Below are 22,791 nucleotides of genomic sequence, written 5' to 3' on the forward strand. Positions count from 1 at the left end.
GTGAACAAGGTTCTGAATTTTTTTAAGAACTCTGTAACTGTTACTGTATTGTTTTGGTCTGAATATCAGTCTTTAAAAAGATTCTCTATTAAGTGCATTGAGAACTTCCAGTCTCTAGCCTTAGGGAAAAAATCCATTGAGCTGCTTGATATTTGTGCTAGGAATGCCTCTGGAGAAGGACTGTACATCAGTGCATCCTCAGCCAGTTTGCTGATGACACCAAGCCGAGCAGTGTGGTCTTTATGCCAGAGAGACGGGATATCCTCCAGAGGGACCTGGACAAGGTGGAGAAGTGGACCCATGTGAACCTCATGGAGTACAACAAAGCCAAGTGTGAGGTCCTGCACCCAAATTGGGGCAACCCTCATTATTAGTACAGGCTGAGGGATGATGTGATAGAGAGCAGCCCTGAGAAAATGGATGTGAGGTACTGTTGGAAGCAAAGCTGGACATGGGCTGGCAATATGCCCTTGCAGCCCAGAAGGCCAATGGCATCCTGGACTGCATCAAGACAAGTGCAGCCAGCAGCTCAAGAATTCTGCCCCTCTGTTCTGCTGAGACCCCACTTGGAGTACTGTTTCCAGCTCTGGAGCCCTCAATACAAGAAGGATGTGGACTGTTGGAGCGGGTCCAGAGGAGGCCACAAAAAATGATCAGAGGGCTGGAGCACTGCTCCTACTAAGACAGGCTGAGAGAGTTGGAGTTGTTCAGCCTGGAGAAGGCTCCCGGAGATCTTATAGTGGTCTTCCAGTACCTGAAGGGGGTCTACAAGAAAGCTGAGGAGGGATTATTTATAAGGATGTTTAGCAATAGGCAAGGGTCAATGGTTTTAAACTAGAGCAGCATAGATTCAGATTAGACATCAGGAAGAAGTTCTTTACTGTGAAGGCAGTGAAATACTGGAACAGGTTTCCCAGAGAGGTGGTGGAGGCCTCATCCCTGGAGACATTTAAGGTCAGGTTGGATGGGGCTCTGAGCAACCTGATCCAGTTAAAGATGTCCCTGCTCACTGCAGGGTGGGGTGGACTAGATGACCTTTAAGCCCAACACATTCTATGATTCTATGATTCTATGATTCTATGATTCTATGATTCTATGATTCATTCTACGATTTAGGCCAAACACATTCTATTCCCTTCCAGCCCAACCCATTCTATGATTCTTTGCCAAATACATAGTATGGGTTGAACTAAGGGAAGATAGGTAAGCTTGTCTTAGGGGTCTTGGAGACCAGCCCTTGCTGCTTCTCATCCCTCATGTCAGTGCAGGTGAGCATTGAAGAGAGAGCTCTGTTTAGGCTACTCAGTTGCTTCGGTCCACAAGTCCTAATCTTTTGAGACTTTAGGAATAAAGCCAAAAACGTTTGATTTTTTTCCCTTCACTTACCAAGAGAGGCTATGACTTACCCGGAAATGAGATATCTGTACTGTTCTCAAAATCCTCAGAAAGCCTCCTCTGAGTAGGGATAAGGAGGTCTTCAGTGGGCATTGCAGAAATACGACATTGGGAAATATTTCTAGTTTGGATTAACCTTCTTTTGATTTCATGTGAGACTTTTGTTGTATTCCAAAATTTCATACAAACTTCTCAATGAGGAGCTTAAGGTCTTGAGCTTTCCTCCCGGAATTTCTGGATTGCTTTGTACTGGTTAGCAGTAGATAGCTATCCGAGCATGGATAACAGTAAGAAAACTAGAAAATACCTGGTGTAGCCCTTTGTATGTGGGTGTTTTGTTTGGCTTTCTTTTTTGGGGGGGAGTTGAGGAGCTGTACATTTTTTCATAGAGTCATCATAGAATGGCCTAGGCTGGAAAGGACTTTAGAGATAATTTAAACCAAAAAAATAAAAACAAGTTTTAATTTCTGCTCTACTATTCCATTTTCTAGAGATGCAGCATACCATTTTCAGAATGAATGAGTCCTCTTCTCTAGAAAGTTTTGCTATGTATTTGAAAATCCAAGAAGTCAGTTACATTCTCCTATTTTCATTCTCTGACAGAGTAGTAACCTAATCTCCTGCACACCCGATTAGTTTTTCAAGGGCTTCAATTGGATACTCAAAATCTGTAGAGCCAGTGATTGTCGTTTGACTTGCTATGAGTGAAATCATATTTGTTTTTATTGTATCCTTCAAACTTACTAAGCTAAGTAGCCACGTGCAGCTGCTCATTCTTTTCAGTATAAAATGTTAACACTTGCCTCAAGGAGAGATTAAAGCTCTGATTTCTTTTGTTCTTGGTCCTGCCACAGACTTCTTTTGTGACTTCAGTGTTTGACCAGTTATACATGCCAGGTATTGTATTATCTAATGCTACTATCGAGTCCTATTTGCAAAACCATGATTGATGCTTGCAGGCGATTCAATTTTATGCTGATTTCACCAAACGCAGTAACAGTGTTGCTGTTGTGTGGGCATCCAGCTGGGCTTGCATTCAGCAGGCAATCTGCTGCAAAATATTCTTACAGTCCAGTTGGGACAGAGGTAGGAACAAAGCAAACACAGAGCTAAATGAGGAGGTCCAAACACACCTCTTTTCCCCCAAGTTGCTAGGCTTAAGCGTCCCCACTAATAAAGTTATGGCTGATTATCTCTTTAAGGGAAAAATCTTAATATACAAGATCTAATTACCTCTGTCTAAGCTGATACGCCTACAGCACCTTTTACATAACCCAAACACTTGAGTTCCAATTATACAATTATATTTTAACATGTATTAAGTGCTGTTCCTTTAGGGTGGAGACTTATACTGAATATGTTAACTAAACTCCTTCCTCAATACAGACCTTTATGATAGGGTCTCGCTTCACTACAATGCCAAAGACTTGGTTTTCCTTGGTTTCTTTCTCCTTGAATACACTAGCTGCCTCTTCAGAAAACACATTTTCCCTGTCTGTGGCACTGACAGCATTATCTGTATGTGTATATCAGCTGCTGGCTAAGAAGTTAATGTTCCTGGGGTCAGTAGTGCCACTGTTACTGCAGTTGGATCAATAATGCTTGCACTGTTTTGTGTACAGCCTAAGAGAAGGTCCAAGTCTCTAGAGGAAGTGACATGTTCAAATGTGGAGGAAAGGCCCCTTCTTTCTATATGAGTTTGTCTTGTTCTGAATATTGATAGCGCTAAAGATTGAGTTTCCCTTTACTGAAAAGACAAATGACTCCAACAACCTTTCTTCTTTTCTGGTATCTTCTTGTAACTTCTGTAAGACATAAAAGCCCTCATCTGGAGGGAAGACTTATTGAGGAAGGCTGTTTGCTGCATACTTTCAGGCATTAACATCAATGAGCTTTGTAGGTCACCTCTTCTGAAAACCTGGAGCCTAAGAGATTAGAGTGAAGACACTGAGTGTATTCCAACAATCAGAGCTAACTCAGATTTTCTGAATGTCCAGGCAAAGTTGAGACTTGGCCTGAAAGAGCATACAAGAAGAAAAGAGACAAACTAAGAAAGGGTGAGCAGAGGGCAACCGTGGTGAAGAAAGCTGGGGACTGCTGCTGCTCCCTATGGGGGGATTAAATGCTTGTGGGGCAATGGCTGCTAGTGGAGGGGAGGAATCAGGTGGCAAAAATATTTTGCTTCTCCTCATCTCTCAGCATCAAGTTATGCCAAAGCTATATGCACAAGCTATGGTGCAACCGCACAGTTCATGCTCAGTTTTTTGCTGCTGTGCAGGTTACCTTATCAGCAGTTTAACCACCTGGTTTAACACTGACACAGCTATTTCTATATTATACAGTATTCATTTCTGCACGGGGACTTTAGTTTAAAATACCCCCTGCTTAAAAAACAGGTTTTGAAAGTGTTGAATAAATTTATGACATTGGACTATATCTATCAGATGAACTGAGTTCCTTTCTAAAGAAAACATGAACACAATTAATTACAAGATAAAACTAAACGTTTGACTTGTGTTATTTTAATTGCACAAAACCAAAAATCTGGAGGTAAAGTTCCCATGGCAACCTTAGCTCTGTCTTCTGTGTTCTGTGGATGCGTGTGTATGTTTGTGTAAAATATGACCATTCATTATCATTGTCAGAGTGATTTAGGACTTGCTGACTGGGAAGATCTTAATCAGACTAGAAATCTCATCTCCAAAAGTGAATTATTTTTGCTGTTTCTCTAGCCAAGTGTTGCAATGTAGAGGAGATTTTGAATTTCTGTCCAGTTTAATAAGTATTCATGCTAAAACATAATGCTGAAACAATCCATATCTTGTCATAAATCTGATCTATCATTTTTCAAATTTAGCTACAATTGTGACAGACACCCTGGAGTCATGAATCTCAAGAGCTAGTAAGATGAAATTGGCATCCATTTTTTTCTAGTGAGCTCACTAATATCAAACGCTTGATTACACATTGCACTTTGATGTTAGCACTTAATATTGCAAAGCTAATTTCATCCATAAAGATTTTTAAAAAGGGTTAAGCATCATTTGCCTGTCTATCAAGTTTTATGGAGGATGCAGCAGTCTGGTGATGTAGCAGAATTGTCTCCAGTCCTCTCAGGTCACCTGAAGGAATGACATTTCCAGCAGGCATTTCCATGAGATACACACTTAAACTCTTCCCAACCATCCTCTGCCTCACCCATGTTCAGGTTTTCCAAAATGTGCACATCAAACACCATAAATGAAGGTCTTAGCAGGTCAAGGGGACTGCCCATCAAGGGGAGGGAGGTGTTTGGTGCTGATGTGGGGAGAGACTGACAGCTGTAGAAAGCTGAGCTATTTTGTGCAGGCAGAGTGAATAAGGGAAAGTTATAGGAAAAAAACCCACATATTATACTCTTGTGAAATGTGCCTAGATGGTGAAGACATTAAAGGGTACTATTCATTTTGATTACTGTCATGAGGTTCAGTGAATGGCACGTTCGTGGTAGTGAGCTTTACGAGTATTATGTAAAGTACTTTTCCAAATTGCAACTACTACTTTCTTTTCCTGTGGTTGCCCTGTAACTCTGTTTCCAGTGACATAATTCTTCTGAGTAGTGGCTAAGAAAGAGGATTAATACTTCAGAGGAAGAACTGAGAATGTATAATGTTTCCTGTACAAATAAATATACATCTCTGCATCTATTGAATATGACCATATTCTTGGTGAGCTGTTGTTTTCAAAAGAGATGACATTATATATACGTAAGCATAATGTACGGCTAAATATATTCTGACCAAACTCACATAATAATGTGAAGGTTTGCAGGCTTTTAAAATCCCAAAGATATAAACCTGAAGACAGAAGAAGAGTTCAGGGTGTTTAAGAGCTGTGAGTATATAAAGCAGATATAAGTATTAATTCACCAAGAATTCATCTAAAGGGATTGAGAAAAACTTTGTGAAAATTCTGTTCTGTTCTCATTGAGGGGATTAAATGTTAGAACAATTAAATTTGGGAATGTCTTCAAACAATAACTCTTGTCTAAATATAGGAAAGCTGGACCTACTGAAATAGAGCAATTATTTCTGTTCTTTACACATTTTTTCTGTGAGTCATGAGGTCAATGTCTAATACTTGGCATCCTGTTAAAATTAAACAGCATAAAGATTTCCTGCCAAAGTGTTTCTGAATTGGTATATTTTATTTATTTTATTATAGCACAAAAGCTAAAATGTATATTTATGCCACTGAAGGCGCTCAGAAATGCAGCATAGTTATGCTCTCCAAATGTTCTTCATCATAGTTACTTTTCTTTTGTTCGCAGTAACATTTGCTGTATTATGTTAGAAATTAAACTTTAAACTCAGGTAGGATATATTTGAAACAAGCCTCTTGATTAGTCCTCTCTGAGATAACCAGTGAATGCCTCTGTGTTCGTGTCACTAAGATACAGTCTTTCGGTCATCAGAGGTGACATCAGATTTCTTTGGTTATTCCCAACTAGCTGAAAACAGACATAGTCTAAAGAAGACCTCGTGAAAGTGCTTTCAGAACTAAGGGATTGCTGAGCATGATTCACAGAAGGAGTTAAAAGGGACAGATAAAATACACGGGGGAGTAGAGTGAAATACTTCAAAGCCGGCCTCACTACGGCTGAAATTCTCCAGGAAGGTGGAGGACAGTGAAAGCAACACTGCTCTAGTTTTGCAAGCAGTGTATGCCAGCAAAGGGCAGCTTCTTTTCTTACAGTCACTGGTTTGTAATCCTTTAAATGGCTGATAGTTTTTGTCACTTCAGCCAAAAGGATTATAAAACTGAAGCAAAGAAGGATGAGCCCATAAACATAATGTAACAATAATGGCTTTAAGTAGATATTCAAAAGGTTGCGGAAGTTCTGTGAGTAAAGAGCCATTTGGCATATCCTGGGGGTTGAGTCTCGGGAGATCATGTAGGTTATATGTGCCTTGAGACGTAAGCATAGTCTCCTGTGCATCCTACGTGGCCGATCCTTGGTGTGCACCACGAACACGTGCTGACTCTCTCTCCTGTATTACATACACCCTGTGTTTGTTTTACCCCAGTCATTCAGCTGGAGCTCTTCCAAGAGCACTTCAAACCTGCTTATCTGTCTTGGAACAGAAAGAATGGAGGAGGGATTTACTGTGTCCAAGTCACATCCCAACACAGCTCTTGTGATTGGGAGGGAAAGGAAAATTCAGGAACATGACTAAGAATGCCAAAGGGAAAAATGTAAAAAATTGACCAACAAAAGATTGGACCAAGTTCAGACGCAGTGCAATGGGTCGACAATTTTATCCTGATTGAGAACAATGTATGAGAAAAGAGCTGTGTAGAGCATCACAATTCTGACTGTAGCACAAAGCATGTGGAGTTCCAGAAACAGTTGGTTAACAGAAGCCAACCCACTGGGTGTCACAAAAGGAAAGATGTGAGAAAGAGGATGGATTATATGCTTTGCAAAAGTTGGCAAGAGGCAATGGTGTGTTTTGCTCAGATGAATCCTCATAGGAGCAATGAGCAGCGGTTCATTAGGAGATACACTATCGAACTGGAAGTAAATGGTACATTATGAAGCTGGATATGGAACACACACATTATGTTACCAGAAACAGTTGTTTTCATTTTTAGAAATGTACAGGCTTGAATACTGTATAGTAAATTTACTATTGATAGTAAAAGAGTTCAGTGCTGCAGCTGCTACCATTAAAGAAGCATAGCCACAGCTAAATAAGGAGAGAGCTCTCTGAAGAGTAGAGTTTAGTTTGGAGGCCTCACGTTAAAGAAATATTGAAATAACAGGAGGAGTGATCAGCACATTAGAAGACACTCTTCTTGTGATGGTACTATAGAAAACGTGCTTCTTTTGCTAGTGGAAAATATGGGAGCTCCTTCTCCTCATCAAGAAGCTGCATTACTGAAAATGCAGGAAGCGAAGTGGGACTTCTTAAAATATCCTCTAAGACTAATAAATCTGCAAGATACAGATATTTAGCAACACTTTAAATGTCATAGGGTATCCAAGACATCCGCCAATATGTCTGTGGTAGATATGTTGGCGGAAAAGGACCTGGGTGGAAAAGGACCTGGGCATTCTAATTGACAGCCGGCTGAATATGAGCCAGCAGTGTGCCCAGGTGGCCAAGAAGGCCAACGGCGTCCTGGCTTGTATTAGAAATTTTGTGACCAGCAGAAGAAGAAAGGTGATTGTCCCTCTGTACTCAGCACAGGTGAGGCTGCACCTTGAGTATTGTATTCAGTTTTGGTCACCTCAGTATAAGAGAGATATCGAGGTGTTAAAGCGAGTGCAGAGGAGGGCAACAAAGCTGGGGAAGGGCCTGGAGAACAGACCTTATGAGGAGCGATTGAGGGAGCTGGGTCTGTTCAGTTTGACGAAGAGGAGGCTGAGGGGGGATCTCATCATGCTCTACAATTACTTGAAAGGACATTGTAGAGAGGTTGGTGCTGGTCTCTTCTCACAGGTAATTAGGGACAGAACCAGGGGGAATGGTTGCAAGTTGCAACAGGGCAAGTTTAGGCTGGACATTAGGAAGAAATTCTTCACGGAAAGAGGGGTCAGACACTGGAACAGACTGCCTAGGGAGGTGGTTGAGTCGCCATCCCTGGATGTGTTTAAGTGTCATTTATATGGGGTGTTGGGTGATATGGTTTAGGGGTGAACTTGTAGTGTCAGGTTAATGGTTGGACTTAATGATCCCAAGGGTCTTTTCCAACCTGAATTGTACTATGATTCTATGTCACCACATCTATAGGAAACCTATGCCTTTCTCCAGCGACAGCTGAAGGCCAGACAGGTCTCTCTGGTCCTAAAATGGCATAAAAATCCTTGTTTTAGCTGGTGAGCATGTTTACAGTCTGCAGAGACATCAGAAGAGATGATGGAGACCAACCAATCTCTAATTCATGCATCTGGATAAAAGCCCCTTACCCTACGGATTGCCAGAGTAAGCACAGTTCATATTTTGGGTAAGAAAAAAAGAAAGGAATGACGTTTTAGTGAAAATTTATGCCAGGTGTTTTTGTGAGCTTGATGTATCAGCAGATACCTTATAAAACCAAAACATTTATCCTTTTTCCATCCCTAGAAGACACCCTTTCCTTATATTGCAGTTTGAGTTGTGCTGGAAACCCAAAATGTCTCACCAGGAAGCACATCTGTGATAGCCTCACAAGCAGTACTACCTAGAAAGTTTAGAAACCCATGAACAGAAGGTCTCTGGAAAAAAAAAAGTGGGCTGCAAAGCGAATGCTGAACTAGGTTCTGTAATATGTTTTATTGGCTTTGTGGTCGTATTGGTAAATCATAACACTGATTCATGTTGGCTCGTGTATCGTCAAGACGCGTTTTTTTGATGGGGGAGCAGCACAGGGATATTAATATTTTAATCTTACTATAGAGTTTGGGAAGCTGAGAGAATTACAAGAATTTATTTCATTTATGATCTTCGTAAATGAAATGAGTTTCTTTCGATCCTCTTACTCCACTCTGTGAAGCCTGGAAATAGCTTTGGCACTAGAGGTAATAAAAAATGAGCAGTTTGCTGTGATACAGAAGACTTTAGACTGTGGATGCAAATATCTCATGACTGTATTCCTATGAAATCAGTCTAGGCTAATGTTGACCACAAACCAACTGCCAAAATGGCTTGGGAAATCCATGCTTTTCCACAGATAAAGAACTTTTTTTTTGTGTTAAAATCTATGATCCATGAACTGAATAGAAACCTGTAAGAGAGTGGCAGGTTATAGGCAAAGTCTTTCATGCATTTGACAAAGGTTTAGTAGAAAAAAATTGTCCCAAGCCTAAATTTGTTTCCTAATAACTGCAGTTTAATAACCAGTCTGATCTCAGAGGAGATGTGCACAGAGGCTGCCAAAGCAGATTCAAGGTAAGACACTGGAAAGTGACTGCATGTGGCAGCAGCATGTGTTTAACCCTTATTATCACTTTTGGGAAGAACACCTGGAGCTGATAAGATGATCTCAAAAATGTTATAGAAAAAATAGATTAAAATGAAGGTCATTTAGAGTGAATAAACCACAAGAAAAGGTGCAAAATATGTTGAATTGCTTTCAGCTGACGAGAGGTATTGCTGAAGTCTTGCAGGATATGAAAGCCTTCATTATGCAAAAGAGGCTCTTGTTGGTTGTTAGAAAAAAATTATTCCTTGGAAAAAAAAGGTATTTGTTTACATTTGGGAGATGGGGAAATACTACAAACCTGTGTATTCCTGCTTAATGATTAGCCTTATCTTATCAGAAGGTGCTCCTGTGAAAGAGGAACTCATGCATATCAAATCTGGTTTTGCTGTAGACAGTACAACTGGTTGAGTAATATCTGAGAAAAGATTGCAGTTTACTGGGCCTGTGTTTAAATACTTTTCAACAAAGGTTGGGTTTAATCAAATAATCTCTTATCTCTGTAATTCCCTGTCTAAATGGCTGGTGAAAATAATGTTAAACTCCCTCAATTTTTCTGTATTGCAAAATCAGTCAGACTGATCCATATTCAGCACTTTCAAAATCCCAGATATCTCCTGTGAACTGAAGTTGTCATCACTGATAACTCTGATTAATAGACACCTGAAAACAAATATATTTGCATTGCTTGAAGCCAACCCTAATGTCACTGGAGACTTGCAAGTGGAAAAAGAAAAAGACACAGTAAAATAATTGATACTATTTGAAGTCGTGGGTATGGGTACTTCAACTGGTGGTACTGTGCACCCCTGACAGCAGAAAGTAGCTGTGTCTACACTGCTGAACACAAGGTCTGTTTGCACAATCTGGCTCGTGTCCACACTAATTAAGTTTGAGCCCTCTGGAGTAGTTTTGGCCTGAAATCAGAGAATCACAGAATGTTAGGGATTGGAAGGGAGCTTGAAAGATCATCTAGTCCAGCCCCACTGCCAGAGTAGGATCACCTACAGTGGGTCACATAGGAACGTGTCCAGGAAGTTTTTGAATATCGCCGGAGAAGGAGACTCCACAACCTCCCTGGGCAGCCTGTGCCAGGGCTCCGTCACCCTCACAGTGAAAAAGTTTTTCCTTATGTTTACGTGGAAGGTCCTATGCTCCAGCTTGCACTCGTTGCTTCTTTTCCTGTCATTGGGCATCACTGAGAAGAGCCTGGCTCTGTCTTCTGGACACTCACCCTTTCCATGTTTATAAAGATGAATGAGGTCACCCCTCAATCTCCTCTTCTCCAAGCTAAAGGGACCCAGTTACTTCACTCTTTCATCAAGGAAGATGGTCCATGTTCCACTCCATCTTTGTGGCTCTGTGCTGGACTCTTTCAAGCAGTTCCCTGTGCTGGCTGGAGTGACCCAAACCAGACAGGGCTTCAAGTAACATCTAACACTGCGGATAGTGAGGGTGCAGGCTTGAGCTTGTTACTCCCGTTTTCTTGGTGGTACAGGAGCAGTGGTATTACAGAACTGCAACAGTTTGAACTGGCTGACGCAGAAACTTAAACAGGGAGCAACTGAAACGAACAGGTTTACATCCATTTGATAGCAGTAGTAAAGATCTCTCAGCTGGACAGAAGCAACAGCTCTGGAAATCCCCAAGCTAATTACACTCCTCTGGCAAGTTTACTTACTAGATTGACCAAAAGTATGTGAGCTCATACAGCTTATACAGCTGGTGCTTTTTATCCATTAATTTTGGGATGGAATGAAAAGTGTGCTTTGGGGACTGTTGCTTTAATGGCTGTGTTTCCCAGGCAATAGAGCAATCTCTTGCTTCTGAGGCTTGCGGTAAGTTCCAGGCAAGGGATGAGAAAGATCTCTTAGAAGACCCCTGGGCACAAAGTGATCACTGAGTGCCAAACAAGCATCAGTAGACTGTATTAATTTTATTAATTTCATGAATGGAGTATAATAATAGGATTAGAGAGATGTAGTTTTGCACTAGTTATTTTAGTGTTTGTTTATATGGATATAATTAACTGGAAAAAAAGAAGTGCTTTATGGGATTTATGGGTTTAGAAAACACGATTTTCTGGAGGAGCAGTGAAAAGTAATAGAATAGCAACAGAGCAAGCATATACCTGGTAATCCACATGAAGATATGAAATCTCTGGACTTGTCCGATGAAGTTCTTTCACTTGATTCCTCATCTTTCTTTTCCTTCACTTGTTCCCTCACTTCTTCCATTCCCTCCAGCTCATCCAAGAAAGTGTTAAGCAGCTAATGATACTATATGCTAACTAGTTAAACTCAACCTTGATGCATCTCTGTAGGCACATACATATAGTAAAACATAGGTCTGCACTGAACTCCTGAGACTCTTTCAGATCTGGTGATGCTCTGTTCTATAATTCCTCATAAAACCTTTGTTTTCACAGAAGCATTTGGCTTAAGAGAAGATAAAAGTAATGTTTTTTCTTGGGCTTCAATCTTAACGTAGGTTTCTTTCCTCTGTCAGCTGCACTCACTCTTTTGAACCCTTCTTTGTGCCTCTGTGTATTACTGTGTGGCCTCATAAGTCCCTGTTTTATTCCATGTGGCAGATATTTGTGTCAGTCAAATATAATGATGCACAGTAACGAGTGCAGAAGCTGTAACTCAGTCGTAGCTTCCACTTGACCATTTTTTGGTGGATTAGAAGAAGAGTGGATTAGAAGAAGAAGTACAAACAAGAAAATTGCTGCCTGTTTTCCTTGGCCTTTGGGACTTTTGCTTTAGACCAATGGGGCATAAGCCGTGGAGGCAGTCACATCCTGACGGCAGGAATCCTGGATGCAGCATGCAAGTCCAATTCCTACATCCAGATCAAGAATTAGAAAGGGAGGCAGTTCATAGCATGGTTATTATGTAAAACATATGCACAAACCACGCATTGTATACACAAGCGTAATTATCCGCTGCCGACAATGGATATGCCTCTGCTGAATGTGATTAACCCGTAAGCACAGCCAAGAACTGTTCTTGTTTCACAAAGCCCATGTTAAACCTGTCTGCTTGTGAAACGCTGCTCAGCATTGCTTCAGTTGCACCCGTTGCTGACACATGTTGTCAATAACAAACATTTTTTGCTCCCGTAGACAAGAGTAAAATGGAAGGATGTTGCAGTGAGTCAAAGCTTGAAAGCCAGCACTTAGCTTGTTCACTCAGGATTTAAACTACTGGAGAAACTTTATGTCTCTGGTTATTTATTATTACATACAACATGTTCTTGGAAACAACCTCACATTTAACAGCAGTTAAACCCATCTGCTGCTCCTGAATTTTCATTTCATTCACAAGCCTGTTTTAAAAGTATTTTTGGACTTATCACCAAAGTGCTATCAACAGTCCATTTTTCTGTTGTAAGCTACTGAGAAGAATGGCTCAAATTTTAAAAGGAAATTGTAGCCCTCTAGGTATTTTTGAGCTTTTCATTGAAACTTGCCTTCCTTTCATTGTCTGGTATAACTGAAATTTTCAGTTTAAAAGAAATTATTTGCCACAAAAATTCATCACCTCATGATAAATGCTGTTTTTAGTGACTAGTAATTGCATATGTGTAAATTCTGCAGAATTCACCTAGTAATTACCTCATTGGCATAAGAAACACTTGAACTTAGCACTGTGATCACAGGTACTGCTCAGTATACTTAAGTTCCTGTAAGTGCCACAATTTTTTATTTCTTTATTTAAAAGCTCTGTCACATTTTTATTTACACATCTCTTCTCCCTGTGTTCATGCTTTGTTACTGTTACTTTGACACAGCAGCACTTCAATGCCCTCTACATAAGATTAACAGGAACTGTGTAGTTTCTTGAGGTTTTCTTGAGAGTGCCTTCATTTTGTGAAGATATTTTCAAAAATAAACCTTTATTTTCCTCAGTTTTCTTTGTGTAGCTGACTTGTTGTGTGATACTTGTCAAGAGTTAAGGCTGGGCCAGCCACTGAACACTGACAGATGATGTTCCTATTTGAAGACAAATTTTCTTGGACCAAGGGATTTCCCAGTATTTCATGTCTGCTTTTATTTTTTTTTTTTTTTTTGCATTAAACCTATCCTTCCTTAATACACAGGCTAAAAAGACTTTCCAGACTACAGGTGTATTTAATTCCTTCTAAAAAAGGAATATTTAGACATTGAAAGATGTCTTTAAGTCTTGTGTAAAACTTTCACTGGATTTTTAAAAGTGAGTTCTTTCAAGGGATCACAGCCGTCATGGTAGTTCATAAGATTTAAGGTAACTTGAAACTTACCTATTTTCTCTTTCCTTTTTTTTTTTTAATTAAAGAGACAGAGATTTGGAATTTTTTTTGTGCAATAAACCCCAAAATTTTATATTAAACTTATATATTTACACTGAGTAGTAACTAGTATCAATGACAATGTCTGTTAGCAAATATAAGACCTTGTTAAAAAAAAACAAAAGAAAAAGATGCTTGAAGTTTTCAGGTGAGATTAAGTTGTCTAAGATAAGCATGTAGGGCTAGTTTGGATGTCCTGCAAGATCTGAGATGTGCACGTCGCTGTCAGAAATGACAGCAGGAAACCCGTACCCTTCAAAAACATCAGCTGGAGACAAAGTGATCTCTTAGCACATCTGATGACACAAGACACCTTTATTTGGTAAACTTAATCTCTCCTTTAGCATTGCACATTTGTAATATATAATATGATGCCTATGAATAACGATGATTACATTTCAACATTGTATATCAACTTAGCACCAATATAAATATATAATATTATTTTTAAAATAGCAGAGAGGAATGTGCCTTTTGCTGTTAGCTGGCTATTAATCATCTGATTCCCAAATAAAAATGCTAAAATTACTAGAGAATAAACTTTCCATGGATGAAAGCTATGGAGTCATAGCAGGTAGGACAGGAAAGGATTTTTTTCAGTGTTTTAGGTCTATAACAGTGAGAGGCTTTTTTCACAGCAGCAAAATTAGGATATTTTCTCTGAATTCTGTCCTCAGTGGAAACAACTGATCACTATCCCCATGTAATATCCTGTTTTCAGTCTCTCCCAGGTTCTGATTTCTGAATCCCTCATCACTCGTCACTCTTTTTTCTTCTTCTATAGATTTCCTTTGGCTTTTTCTATGCCTATCTTAAAATGCATCACCCCCCAAATGATACAGTTCTGCTGTCTCGCAATCAGTGATTACAGCACAATAGTTATAACCCATGTCCTTAGACACAGCACTAATTCGTGTTTGGAAGGAAGACCTTTTTGCAACAAAATCTCACTCTTGGCTCCTCCTTAGTCAATGACCTCCACACAGCTGCTCCTTACTCTGCAATTTTGCATTTGATATTTCCTCCATCAGAGAAGTGCTTGTCGTATTTATTCCGTAACCAAATCCACAAACTAAACTAGGTATTCGCAGAAACTTGCTGTGGTGAAAATGCATCAGTCCCAGTCAATTTGGCCATTAAATGCCTCCCAGTCACTCCTGGTAGGCTTGGTCCTGATATATGGGAATCTGCAGCCACTCATTACTCTGCAAAAGAAGTCACGCTAGATTTTTGTCTTGTTAAAAAACCCTGTCCATATGAGCTTGACTCAATATTCAGCCTTCAATTCATCCCACTTCACTGGGTTGGGAATGCATCCTCTAAAGAGTGACTCAGTGCATTTAAGCCCTGAACCGTTCTCAGGAATTTCCTGTGTCTCAAAGGACTCCGCTCCTGGCTGACACATCTAAATGCCTGAAGTTTGACAGCATCAATATAAGCCTCAGTTCTTAAGTATACTGCTGTATGACAGCAGTAATCCTTTTAAGCGGAGCTAGAAGTCCCTTTTCCTTAGACTATATTTAACATTAAAAAATGTTATACTTTGAGGTTTTTCACAATTAGTAGCCATTCCTTATACTAACAGGCTATCAAGACTTCCCTGAATGACTTGTTAGCCTAGTGGGTTTATCCTTGAAAAAGACTATCACTTGCAGGTGTGAGTGAAAAAGTGTTGTTTTTTCATCCTTTTTTGGTTTTTTTATAATTGTATTCTTTAGTAATGCAGAAACAAAAAGTCTCTAAAGTAATGTACTACAAGGTGAGGGTGAGCATTGCATAAGCATCATAATGAGTATGGACTTTGTAAAAACGCGTTTCAGTACTTTAGGTATTAAACTTTCTGTAAAAAAAAAAAAAAGGTATTGAATGCACAGCTACAGAGATGGTAGTTTTGTTATTAACAAAACTTGTGATCCATGCAACTTTAGTCTCCCTTTTCCTGGCAGGGCCTATACAGAGCACAGTTGTTTGTTAAGAACTCATGTGTTTTCTACAACGGCATTGACTCATGCCGAGGTGGGAGCTTGAATTCATTGCAGATTTTCTGTTTCACAAAAAATGAAGCCTGATGTTCATTAAAAACAAATGTATAGTCTCCTACTGATGTAACTTTGCAAATTCATAGTGATAATTTAGAAGCAACAGGGTTATTGCTAATTGTGGTTAGAAAGAGGTGGACTGTCAAAAGAGTGTTTTACTCCCTATAGCTTTTTTTGCCTGAATTGCTAATAATTGCTTGAGATTGGTAGATGTTGCATTCTGAAAATAAACTAAAATATATTAGTGTGCTGTTAATTCCTGTAAAATATATATTCCTTGCTTGTTTTTCCTTGAAGGATAAATAGCTATCCCTAAGATATTTGTAATCAATAATAGGCAGTCACATTTTGAATATTATATAATATAATGCCATTACATTTTTGTTTAAAAGCCTCTGGGCAATGTACTAACACCAGTTTACAACTTGAAGGGAATAGAGGGTATTATTTCTCAAAGCAGTTATAGCAAAAATGAGCCCCCAGCCCCACCCACCCCAAAACAACCTGGGAAGCAAAACTGCACAACTAAGCACCATATGCAAACACGATGAAAGATCTAAGTTTGAAACTTGTCCTGAGTAGATGTCTCTATGTACTTCCAGAAAGGCCAAGAGGAAGAAAATCCCACAGGTAGAGGCCTTCAGCTGGGACCTTTTCCTGAAATGGAATGGACTAATACACAGGTGAGAGTAGTGAATTTAGCTATGAGATATAAGTGAGGAAAGGAAATAGTTTCTGGATTGTTGCTTCATAGTTTTGCCAATTTTTCTCATCAATACTCCTCTAGACCCAAAACTATCTGTTTGAAGTTAAATATTTCCTCAAATGCTTCAGTAATTGCTAACACGCTGTGGTATATAAGAAGCCTCAGCTACATGTTGCTCAAATTGAAACCAGTTTGAGTTCTTAGGAAAACAATTTGCCCTCAGCTGATTTTTGGCATTTGAGGAAGTCAACAAGATTGCCATGGCAGTCCATGGAGAGACTTCCTGAATGCAGTTCTTCTAATCTGTTTTGAATGTCTCCTTTAGACGGAGGTGGGTCATGCCGTGAAAATGATTGCCTCTCTGCATTGTCTACACATTCTTTATGGTCTCTTTCTGTTGTTTGTTGGCCTCGCAGAGAGGCAATCAGCCTCTGAGGTGTAACAGGCAGGAACAACCTGGGACACAGGTCAGGAAGACTATGTCTGTTTATGTTGAATAGTGCCATTGGCACACACCTGAAGAGCTTGACAGACAAGAGCATTTTTGAGGTTGTTTGTTGTTTGTTGTTTATTTGTTTGAGTTTTTTTGATCAAAGAGATTTTTCAGTAGAGAAATTGTAATTGAAACTTTTAGCATAAAAAAGCTGTAGATCAGTCAAAAATACCAGTGACTCTACTGCACCAGGATACTAACCTCCATAAATTTCTGTTATCAAAATATGTGGTTTAGTTTATGTTGCATTTGTGTTCTCAGTTTTCAGTGTATGACCTCCTGCCATTATGATATGTGAGAAACTTGATACTTTAGAGGTTTGCCAGCTAAGTCCTTTGCGATCTCAGGAGGAAAACAAGGCAGTTGAAGATACCAGGATAATGCACACTAATGGCATATTTCTGGTAAAAGTAGTCTGAAGTGATATATTGTTGATGTCCAAATTATTATCCTTTGATTTCTGAGTTAACTAGATGCTGGGATAAATAGGGCAGATCACAATTCTGAGTGACCCTTGCACAGCTCTTTGTCAGCTGGACATCAATTTATAATGACCTAGGATGTCTAGGTAATTTTCCTAAATAATAAGGGCCAAAAATATGTGGTGCTTAGGATGGCATCCCAGGATGAATTCCGTAGCAAGTAAAATGGATAAGAACTCTTAGAGTATCTATCTGGACACTCAATTTCTGCCTCCTAAGATTTTGAGAAAGGTTTGATGAAGCTTATTTCTTGATTTATTTTGAATACCTAACTTTTTTTTGCGGCTTTTCTGTAACACCAAAATGGAGAAGTGAAGCTAGTCAATCACTGTTTAAATAATCGTGTCATTTATTCATGCAAAGATGAACAAAAACTCTTATACCTCTTCAGTACTGAGTGGCACACAGTAGGAGGGAAGTGCTGTTTTCTCCTTAACAAGCCCGTATGGTGGTAGGAGATCCAGTGTCCCTACTATGCAAACAACACTGAATCTTTAAAAGCATGTTGAACATCTACCATGATAAAATAAGTAATGCAGAAGGCTCGTTACTTGATAACTTTAACCTATGAGCCATAGGAAAGGAGGCTGAAAAGAACTGTGAGAATATTTTCTAAATTCTAGAGAGATGGAGTGTGAGTATCATGCTATTAATTTTTTTATTCAAATAGCACTGCAGAACAGGTCAGCTGTATGTCAGCCCTGGGAAAAAATCTAGGAAGGATTAATGAGGTTTTATCTAAGAAAGCAAACATAAGAATAAATAATAGTAGGACTAAATTAATGATAGCATAGTTTTAAAGCAAAGCAATTATGTTAGATGAGCTTCATTTCAGAATGTGGATTTGTTTGATGAATGTTCCAAGGCTTTTTAAAGGCATTTGATTTAATTTTACATTGTATCGTTAAAATAATGAACAGTATACTTTATCAAAATAGCATTTCTTAAGAACTGATATCTCAATGTACTAGTCAATGAGAAGTGACCCTTACACAGAAATTTTGTAGGATAGTCTTCCACAATACAGGATTGGATGGGAACAATGTATTTCAACATTTTCACAAACTGGTTAGAAGGCAGCATGAATTCTTCGATGATGAAATTTGTAGACGATGCAAAGATTGAAAAAGCAGGGAAAGAAGAGGACACAGTCATCAGACAGAGCAATCCAGTTGCAGTTTAGTCTGGTAAACAGAGACCACTCAACCAAAGCTATTATTACCTAGATGAGAAGAATCACACAGCCAGAAGCAAGCAATGCCAGTCATACATACACAGAGGGGACCCCTACAGTGGAAATGAGCAATACTAAAAATGTTCCAGAGGAATGAACTCCACAGGGCTTGCAGTGTCAGCTTGGAATGTTAAAAAAAAAGACTGCAAGTTGAGAGGAAGGTGGGTTTATTTGTGTGTGCAGCAGTGAAGTTATGGAAATAGTGTGTATTATGTATAAATTAAAAGAGAGAAAAGAGACCAGAGTAGAGAAAAAAATTTCTTCTAGAGAGAGACATGACTTAATGACAGTGTATTCCTTTGGGGAGACTGGGAATAAGAAGATTCTTCAGAGTAGCAGAGAAAAGCAGAATACATGCCAGGGTGAAAGCAAACAGATGCTGGGCAGGCGTTTTTAGCAGTGAGAATGTAGGACATATTATCAAGGGAAGTGGTAGATCTCAATCTCGTTATGTTTCCTAGATTAGATGCTTTTCTGAAGTAAATACACTTTAGTTTAACACTAGTGGTTGTTGTCAGTGTTATGCACTGCAGTACGTTAACCTAACCACAATGATCCAATGAGACCTTCTGCCTTAATCACCAAATATTTTAGGTGCATGTTCTTTGTTCAAGCAGAGTCAGCAGAAACTTCTTCAACAGAGAACATTGGATTAGATGATATAGTTGAGGGAGAGTCAGGTGTTATAACTAAGGCAGTTTATCACCTTCCTCCTCGGCCACTAGTTTCAATGAAGAAATGTGGAGCTGTGTTACTTGCTCTAATGAGAGCATTTACTTCTTTCTTACTCCCTTCCCGTAGATGAATGGAGGCAAGCATTGCTCTTCTCATTTTACATTTTCCTTGACCTGAGATTTGCAGCTTGCATTTTAATGCAACCACAAATCAATGAGACTCTATGTAGAAGCTAGAAGGCATGCTGCGTGCAGCTTTTGAAATGTTGCTGTTGGATGCTCACCTGAAGAGGTTTCTCAGAAAAAAAATGTGACACTTGTATCTTTATATAGTAATTTCTTAGTAATGTCCCAGGGAAAAAAAAAACCCTCACAATATGTTATGAGGTCCTTAGGTTCTTTTTACTGTGCTTTTGTTGGAGACATATCTTTTTTTTCTTTTCTTTTCTTTTTTTTTTTTTTTAAACTCCATAATACACCAGTTCATATAGAAAGCTCAGTACAGCCATCTCCTGGTCTACACATGTGGAGAATTAAGTCTGAATTCTTCCAAGATCATGGATTTCTGAATTATTTTTCCTTCATTGATTTTATAATCTGCAGTTGCTAAATTTTGATAAGGTTTGTCTGCGAGGGTTCGATGATGTTAGAGTGCTGTGTGACTGTCTGCCATCTGCACCTCAGTGACATTTTGTATAACTCAGATCAGGTCGTCTTTAAAATGAAATTCTAGAATTACGATACATTCTTTCAGTTCCTGGCTTTGCAGCTCGTCTCTTGAGTCATCTTGGGCAGTTTTCTTCATTCTATTTACCTTTGTTTTCCTATCTGTAAAAAAGACATAACCTTTTCCTTTCTTTTGAAATATGCTTTAGGAAGCATCTACTGCCTGAAGAGCCTTTGTGTACTCAAGAACATATTTATTAAACTAACCGATATTTAGCATTTTCCCCTGATATGTTTTCAGAAATGAGTCTTTGCTGTTGCCTGTATACCCTTATAAAATTAGGAACTCATTTCTCTGTGAAGAATTTTTGTGCTTAAAATGTTGCATGGGTATCAGGAGGTCTAGTTTTGCCTGGAGTACCTTTTAATTGTTTATAATTATTCATGAATGGTAGAAGAGTTGCACTTTATAAATTTATTTTCCCTTTCCTTGTGGTGACAGTTGATGTTCCCTAGTGGTCTCTCTCATGGGTATATTCAGATGATGTCCAGGCTGTTCAGTTCATCACCACTGCTTATCACCACTATGTGGTTGAACTTCCAACCTCACAAGTTGAGCAGGAGAATTTGCTTCCTCTTCCATTCAACTAAATCATAAAACTTCAAAAGACATAAATGAATCCATGATAATGCCCACCATTTCTGGATGAAGAAACACTACAAAATGTAGACAACGTTTGAGAGGCTTTATTACTAAAGATATTTCTTCTGACTTGAATGCCACTGACAATTGTCATTGTTTATAAGAAAAGGGAATTTATTGATATTGAGAAAGGACAGTATTTGTGGACAATTCTTTCAGAGTCCTTAAGTTGTTGGGTGGCTTCCATTAACAATCATAGTTGATATTTCTTGTAATAGAACAGTATTAAGAAAACTCTTTTAGTGGCCCCTGCAAACACATTTTATCTGAAGTGATTTATTTGTAGATACCATTTTCCTGCACAGAAGAATGTTCTCTAGAGCTTCCAGGTACCAAAACTGAATATTGGAGTCTTAAACAATCTTATCTCTGCTTTGCAATCAGCAGCAAAGGTAACTGATGTTTTTAATCCTCAGTTAAGTAGTTCTCACATACGTTCCTGCAGAGGTTAAATATTGCTATCCAGATAATTTAAATGAAAATTGAATATACAGGCAGTAGTTTTGCTCAACAAAGCTGAGAAAACCACTAGTAACCTCAGTATTCTGCATTTCTTGCCCATGTTATATGAGGTAAAGTGAGTACTGGAGCTTGAAATGAGATTTTAAAGTAGTTATTCTTGATTTTTTCACTCCTGTGATATAATGTAGCATATTTTTTTAAAAAAAATTACAGCCATAAAATAGTTTGGCATTAAATGTTACAGAGGCAATGAAGAGGTTGATCTGCTTTTAATTGATGCAATGACCTACATTGTTCCCCAAGGTACCACAGACATTTTTCAGGAAAGTCTTTTGTTAATTATAATTGTACTCTGTGTTGCTGGGTCAGTTGTCATTTCCATTATATAAACTTTAAAAAATAGGGGAGTGTTAGTTCAATTATTTTAAATCACATTAGCTAAAGATTTGCCATTGAAGCAGGTAACTTGGATATAACTCTTTTCTTAGATGATGGTGGCTACAGTGTCTTTTGTACAACACCCCATAAATTTTGAGGGCTCCAAGGGGTACTTGCGTAGCTGTGCAGTTGCTGAAAGCCTTTCTTGCATTCTTGGGAAATGAAGGCATGAGTGCTGAACATTTGTGTTAGCGTAAATTCCTGTAGCCTCTCCTGACCATCCGCTAACCCTGATTTCTGGAGTAAACACCTCGCTGAATTGCTGAGTGTACTCCATATTTCCTCCTGGCGGAGACCACCTCCATCCATGTGCCCTGTGGTCCATATAACATCCGTATTGATAACTAAGATGAAAGCCAGCTTATACTAAGAACTCAGCCCTTTTTAAGGAAGAGGAAATTTATTTCTCAGCCCTAGCAAGTAAAACTTTAAGAGTCACAGAATTTAATTACAGACCCTCTGCGTTCCCTTTCTTTCATATAGAAGCTTATGTGGTCAACTTGAATATCAGATTGTTCTTAACTTCCGTGAGAGGTTTGTGACAGATATGTATTTATTTTTATTTATTTTTTTAATATCCATTTACTCTAGACGAGGGTAAAACACACTTAACTCCATTATAATTTACTTACTTGAAACTTCTGACATTTCCTGATTATTTAGTTATAAATAGTATATAAATAGCTTAGGTTAGATAAGCAGCTAGATGCCATGAGAGCCACAAGTGCTTCCCAGTGCTGAAAGACTGTCCCAGAGGCTTCTGAGGCTAAAGAATCAAAAAGCAGCAATCTTTGTAATCTTGCAAATTATTGGAAAATCTTTAAATTACTGTGTGAAGTCATGGTTACACAGCAGTAAGGAGCTGAGAAACTAAGCTTCTGAAAAATTCAGAAGCCTGAAGTCATAATATGAATGCACTATTTTTTTAGAACTTTTAAAAATTTTGGAGCTAAGCATAACTTTCCTTAAAAAATGTAAGTGCTCTGATTGCTTCTGGAGACAACATCCTGATTACATATTTCAAAATGTAATTTATTGCAGTTAAAAAGTTGGGATATCACTGACCACTGGGAATGATTGATGTAATTCTTTTAGCTCTGAGTGTAAATTCAGAAATTAGTCATAATTCAACTTGTATCTTAAAGTAAAATAGCTATTGCAATGGAAAAATCTTTCTGAAAAAGAAGTATATCTTAAAGTGTACTCCTATGTACCTTCACTTT

General features: G+C 38.7%; 1 protein-coding gene across 1 annotated transcript in view; it reads left to right on the forward strand.

The window, feature by feature from the left end:
• The window catches only part of LOC104277217, a gene marked incomplete at its 3' end in the record, with an annotated part of 319,342 nt that extends 302,949 nt beyond the window's left edge, over nucleotides 1-16,393 (forward strand). The window contains exon 4 of the mRNA XM_009873793.1: nucleotides 16,313-16,393. Within this exon, the coding sequence (XP_009872095.1) occupies nucleotides 16,313-16,393 (81 nt within the window). The remainder of the gene's footprint in view (nucleotides 1-16,312) is intronic.
• Nucleotides 16,394-22,791: the final 6,398 nt, after the last annotated feature.

This window comes from Apaloderma vittatum, unplaced genomic scaffold (genome assembly GCF_000703405.1).
Source record: "Apaloderma vittatum isolate BGI_N311 unplaced genomic scaffold, ASM70340v1 scaffold117, whole genome shotgun sequence".
Lineage (NCBI taxonomy): Eukaryota > Metazoa > Chordata > Aves > Trogoniformes > Trogonidae > Apaloderma > Apaloderma vittatum.